The sequence below is a fragment of the Muntiacus reevesi genome, chromosome 1 (genome assembly GCF_963930625.1).
Source record: "Muntiacus reevesi chromosome 1, mMunRee1.1, whole genome shotgun sequence".
NCBI lineage: Eukaryota > Metazoa > Chordata > Mammalia > Artiodactyla > Cervidae > Muntiacus > Muntiacus reevesi.
The window spans coordinates 130,119,969-130,126,389 of record NC_089249.1 but is presented as its reverse complement, the minus strand read 5'-3'; the positions used below and the strand labels follow the sequence as shown (position 1 = coordinate 130,126,389).

Here is a 6,421-nt window from a genome sequence, read left to right as displayed (position 1 = left end):
TTGGACCTTCCCGGCCACCGTTGACTTCAACATGGCTGCCTCCAGGGAAGAACGAGGCTACCGTGAAAACTCCAGACCCTAACTCCTTCGTCTCATGGATCTTAGCGCAGAGTTCAAGAGGTGGAAGGCGCAGTGTCTGAGCAAAGTGGACCTCAGCCGGAAGGGCAGTGTGGATGAGGACGTGTTAGAGATTGTGCAGCTCCTAAATGGGCAAGAACAGTTTTTCACCACCAGTTCCTGCGCTGGCCGAATCATCCTCCTAGACGGGGTGAGGACCCTTCGTGCCCTTCCAGTCCTGCCTTAGTGTGCACGACGGGAACTCCTACACCCGCCCGATGCAACACCCCAACCCAGCTTGCCTGTTTGTCCTTCTGATCGGTGGTCTCGGTCTCTTTAAATTGACAGCGTTACTTAAACCGATGTGTCTAAAATTTTAATGTTTATTAATTACTTGGGAGAATTTTTAAAATACATATTCTGATTCTGTACGTCAAGGGTAGAGCGTAATCTGCATTTCTTCAGTTCAGTCCAGTCGCTCAGTCGTGTCCCACTCTTTGCGACCCCATGAATCACCGTACGCCAGGCCTCCCTGTCCATCACCAACTCCCGGAGTGTACTCAGACTCATGTCCATAGAGTCGGTGATGCCATCCAGCCATCTCATCTTCTGCGGTCCCCTTCTCCTCCTGCCCCCAATCCCTCCCAGCATCAGGGTCTTTTCCAATGAGTCAACTCTTTGCATGTGGTGACGAAAGTACTGGAGCTTCAGCTTCAGCATTAGTCCTTCCAATGAACACCCAGGACTGATCTCCTTTAGGATGGACTGGCTGGATCTCCTTGCAGTCCAAGGGACTCTCAGTTGTCTTCTCCAACACCATAGTTAAAAAGCATCAATTTTTCGGGCGCTCAGCTTTCTGCATTTCTTACAAGCCCCCAAATGATGCTGAAACTACTGGCCTGGTTCAGTTGCAAGGGTTAGAGACTTTTATTTTTTTAACACTAAGGGAATTTTATCTTTTCAATACTAAGGAGATTTAAAGATTTTCTAGTCTGGCGAGGCGGCTCCCTTCTCGTCGACCGCTCTACCAAACCATTGTTAGCCAGCCATTTGATTGCTGCTCGTTATAGTTAAGGCAGCTGCCTCCTAGTGGCCCACTCCATTATTACAACTGTGGTAATTTTTACGTTGCTTCAAAAAAGAAAGCCACGAGGGAAGCCCTTGTGTTTCCGCTGGTAGAGAATCCGCCTGCTATGCCGGAGACCTGGGTTCGATCCCTGGGTTGGGAAGATCCCCTAGAGAAGGGAATGGCTACCCACTCCAGTATTCTGGCCTGGAGAATTCCATGGACTGTATAGTCCACGGGGTCGCAAAGACTTGGACACAACTTTGAAACTTTAGCACCCTGCCTGGCATATTAAGTGCTCGATAAGTTAGCTGTGTGTTCACTTTAACATTAAGATTGAATTCAGAGCTTGCAAGACACCATGCTTGTAAATTCATTCTTTAGATCTTTCTCTGACAGGTGATGTGAATGTCTCCCAGGTTAGCAGGGTGTGTTCATTCTTATTTTGCTTCCATTGTTTGGCTTGCTTTCTCTTCCCTCATTTCTCCTGCCCTGTCTTACCTGAATTTATGCAGTGATTTCCTAACAGGTCACTGAACTACCAGTCTCCCTGCCCCAAACCCTGTTACGCGCAGGTAACAGATTCCCCTTTCTAAAGCACAGTTCTGTATGTGACGCTCATCTATGCCGACAGACTTTGTGCTGTGCTGTGCTTAGTCACTCGGTCGTGTCCAGCTCTTTTCAACCTCATGAACTGTAGCCCGGCCAGGCTCCTCTGTCCACGGGGATTCTCCAGGCACGAATACTGGAGTAGGTTGCCATGCCCTCCTCCAGGGGATCTTCCCAACCCAGGGATGGAACCCAGGTCTCCTGCACTGCAGGTGGATTCTTTACCATCCAAGCCACCAGGGAAGCCCTAGTGAAATACTCTAATACACTTTTCAGCTGTTTTTTCCCCTCTGACTCTTCATCTTATTCTGGTCACTGAAACGGAACTATTCTCTTTTTCCTCTTACATTTATCTGCCTTTGTTCATCTTTATTTTTCCTGAAATGTTTATCCCCACCTTTGCATATCTGAGACATACTTCCCCAAACTCCCCTTTCTTCCCACAAACACACATATCCACTTGGAAGCAATGACTACTTCTTCTGAACTACCTTTAGGACTTTTTCCTGAACATCTTTTCATTTTATGTATTACCTTATACCTTGTATTTATTTTCACTTGGCCTTATTTCTGGAAGAATTTGGATCAAATTACAAGTAGGCAATACAAGAAGGAAAATAAAAAATGAGACAAGCTGGATAAAAAGAGTATAGATAAGATGAAGCAGAAATGGCATTAGTTCTCAGAATATACCACAAGGCTGTTAATTTGCTAGAGGTGGGTCAGACATTTGGTTGTAAGATTGAGGGCAGCCAGCATTAGATCAGAAACATCAATCCCTGACTGAGGTCATTCCAAGAAAACAGATCAGTTATCTGGACACGCACAACTCTTCTCCATTCCAAAGCCAGATGGCACAGTCGCCTGTGTACCTAGTGTATAAAAGTCACCTTGTGGAAGTATGGTGATTGATTTATTTTCATGAAACATAGCATGATTATATTTTAATACACAACTGAAATATAAAACATCATAGTAAATTGACAGTAAAACACAGTATTTCATTTTCATTGCCTGACAAATGGTTAATCTCCTTAGTCATAAATGAGCTCTTAGAAACCAGTAACAAAGACATTGATAAACCAAGACAAATGAAAAAAAAAGAAGAAAATAAAATAACACAAGTGACTAGTAAGGATGAAGCGTAAGAAGATGACTGAAAAAAAAAAAAGATGACTGAACTGAACAGTAGCAAACGAAAAGCAATTTCTTTATAATACCATATTTGGATCTGACCTGGGCCTTCTGCATTGCAGGCGTATTCTTTACCATCTGAGCTACCAGGGAAGCCCAATATTAACATTTGTACAGTTTTAGGAAACATACCCACATAAACACTAGGGGCCAAGATTGATGACATCCCCTCTGTATAGTAGGGGAAATTATAGTTTAGACTCAAAACTATAAACTTGTTGGAATTATTTCAATAAGTAAGTTGGATAAATTTACAGTTTATACATAAACCATGTTTACTGCATAGAAAGTGCATATGGTTTCCTGTATCCTTTCTGAATTGTCCTTGAGGATAGGATCTGTTTATATTTGTTGTTGTTCAGTTGCTCAGTCAAGTCCGACTCTTTGCGACCCCATGGACTGCAGTAAGCCAGGCTTCCCTGTCCTTCACCATCTCCCAAAGCTTGCTCAAACTCACATCCATTGAGTCAGTAATACTCCTTTACCATCTCATCCTCTGCTGCCCTCTTCTTTTGCCTTCAATCTTTCCCAGCATCAGGGTCTTTTCCAGTGAGTCAGTTCTTCACATCAGGTGGCCAAAGTATTGGAACTTGTTTCAGCATCAGTCCTTCCAATGAGTATTTAGGACTGACTGCCTTTAGGATTGACTGGTTTGATATCCTTGCTATCCCAGGGATTCTCAAGAGTCTTCTCCAAAACCACAGCTAGAAAGTATGGTTCTTTGGCACTTAGCCTTCTTTATGGTCCAACTCTCATGTCCGTACATGTTTACTGGAAAAAGCATAGCTTTGACTATGCGGACCTTTGTTTGCAAAGTAATGTCTCTGCTTTTTAATATGCTGTCTAGGTTTGTCATAGCTTTTCTTCTGTTTATATACAAAGTACCTAATAGAACTTGACAAATAAACATTTTTACAGTTAATAAGCAAAGACTACTGGTAAAATATCTGCCTTCTTAAAATTCTGAATTTTCAGTCCTAGCTCTGCCCTTTGGTGCTACATATAAAATCTAATCCAGAGGTCACAAATTTACGCCTATACTGACTAGGGACATAGAAAGGTATGAACAGATCAGGGATCAGTAAAAAGTGGTAGGTCCAGTGTGGGACTAGAACAGTGCTTTCTTACAAAAGGAATTTTTTAAAATGTTTTTAATGTTCTGCTAATCATATAAAACAGCTAGAGTACAACTTACGGGCTACTAGTGTACAACCCCTTGTAATAATACCTTTTCTCCTAACAAAAACATGACCATATTTCAGAAAATATTTATTAAGTATTTTTATCTTAATAAACAAATTTCTTTCTATCTCAAATAATTTCATTTCATTTTTGCTTTATGTTTAATTTTACCCAAAAGCCTATTGAATTGTTCTTAGTCATACTTAAAACCACCACTTGGGGTTCTTAATTCTTAGGAGAAAGCCTAAAATGGGCTTCCCTGATGGCTCGGATGGAAAAGAATCCTCCTGCAGTGTGGGACACCTGGGTTGGATCTCTGGGTAGGGAAGATCTCCTGAAGGAGGGCATGGCAACCTACTCTAGTATTCTTGCCTGGAAAATCCTCACGGACAGAGGAGCCTGGGGTCGCCTAAGAGTTGGACATGACTGAGTGACTAAGAACAACACAAGCACAAAATATGCTACACATTGTATTTTTTATCTTATAAATATTATGTAACTAACTTAAATTATGTTATTTTTTCATTTTAGAGTATAAATGGTTCTGAGGTTCAGAAACAAAACTGTTCCTGGTTACTGGTTACACACAAAGCCTGTGTGAAAGATGATGTGGTAAGTTTTTATATATAAATTTAGAAATAAACTTTAATTCACAGTCACTTTAAATATATATGAAAAGAATAGAAAATTCCATTTATGTGCACAGGTTTAATGATTGAAGATTACAAGGCCTAAAGAGCATTCATTACAATGGCTATTTTTTTAGTTGTGGGAGACTACTGTCTATGCTGGATTATTTAGTTCCCTAAAATTAAAATGTGTAGGTGAGTTCATATAAATTCATATTAGTCAGGCGTTTTACATTACCCGCTCAGGTGCTTAAATATTGTCTTCAGAGTACTCACTCAGTCTCCTCTGGGTACTGATTCTCTCTGTATGTTTGCCCTTCTCTTCTGCTGCAGATAATCTTTGTGGCAGGAAAGATAGCTGCCAGCAATCCCAGCAGAAAAAGATTCACTTTTAAGATCCATGCATTATTTCCAAAGGACTCCGAGTCATCCTGCCTGGTGAGGTATTCTCCACCAAGAAGAGTTATCTTTGCCAGTAGAATAGAATGCTCTCCTTGATTAGACCCAGGCACTTGTCTCTGATATTGTATAGTGGGAGCGACAAGCGACACGGTCACAACTGACAGTCGCACCAGAATCAAATGATATGAAGGAGGGAGAATGGTGCAGGTCAGTTAGGCAGACAGAAGTAACAGCTGCCTTGTACAGATTCTGTTGTTGTTCAGTCACTGGGTCATGTGCGACTCTTTGTGACCCCATGGACTGCAACACACCAGGCTTCCCTGTCCTTCACCATCTCCCAGAGCTTCCTCAAACTCATGTCCATTGAATCAGTGATGCCATCCAACCATCTGTCATCCCCTTTTCCTGCCTTCAGTCTTTCCAGCATCAGGGTCTTTTTCCAGTGAATCAGTCCCTCCCATCAGGTGGCCAAAGTATTAGAGTTTCAGCTTCAGCATCAGTCCTTCCATTGAATATTCAGGACTGATTTCCTTTAGGATGGACTGGTTTGATCTCCTTGCAGTCCAAGAGACTCTCAAGAGTCTTCCCCAACACCACAATTCAAAAGCATCAATTCTTTCGAGCTCAGTTTTCTTTATCGTCCAGCTCTCACATCCATACATGACCACTGGAAAAACCATAGCTTTGACTAGACAGACCTTTGCAGGCAAAGTAATGTCTCTGCTTTTTAATATGCTGTCTAGTTTGGGCATAACTTTTCTTCCAAGGAGCAAGTGTCTTTTAATTTCATGGCTGCATTCACCGTTCACAGTGATTTTAGAGCCCAAGAAAATAGTCTTTCACTGTTTCTATTGTTCCCATCTATATGCCCTGAAGTGATGGGACCTGATGCCATGATCTTTGTTTTTTGAATGTTGCGTTTTAAGCCAGCTTTTTCACTCTTCTCTTTCACCTTCATCATGAGGTTCTCTAGTTCCTCTTCGCTTTCTGCCACAAGGGTGGTGTATCATCTGTATATCTGAGGTTGTTGATATTTCTCCCAGCAATCTTGATTCCAGCTTATGATTCATCCAGCCCAGCATTTCACATGATGTACCCTGCATATAACTTAAATAGACATGGTGACAGTATACAGCCTTGACATACTCCTTTCCCAATTTTGAACTAGTCTGTTGTTCCATGTTCAATTCTGACTATTGCTTCTTGACCTGCATACAGATTTCTCAGGAGGTGGGTTAGGTGGTCTGGTATTCCCATCTCTAAGCGTTTCCCACAGTTTGTT

The 6,421-nt window shown here is 41.9% G+C and overlaps 1 protein-coding gene across 3 annotated transcripts in view; it reads left to right on the top strand.

Annotated features, from left to right (window-relative positions):
* Positions 1 to 25: 25 nt before the first annotated feature.
* Positions 26 to 6,421, top strand: part of TYW3 (tRNA-yW synthesizing protein 3 homolog) — a 43,712-nt gene continuing 37,316 nt past the window's right edge. For 2 of the 3 annotated variants that reach the window (XM_065928359.1, XM_065928340.1), the window contains exons 1-3: positions 26 to 268; positions 4,640 to 4,720; positions 5,071 to 5,175. In XM_065928359.1, coding sequence (XP_065784431.1) covers positions 95 to 268; positions 4,640 to 4,720; positions 5,071 to 5,175 — 360 coding nt within the window. In that variant the 5' untranslated portion in view covers positions 26 to 94. The remainder of the gene's footprint in view (positions 269 to 4,639; positions 4,721 to 5,070; positions 5,176 to 6,421) is intronic. The other variant, XM_065928349.1, reaches the window with a different exon arrangement.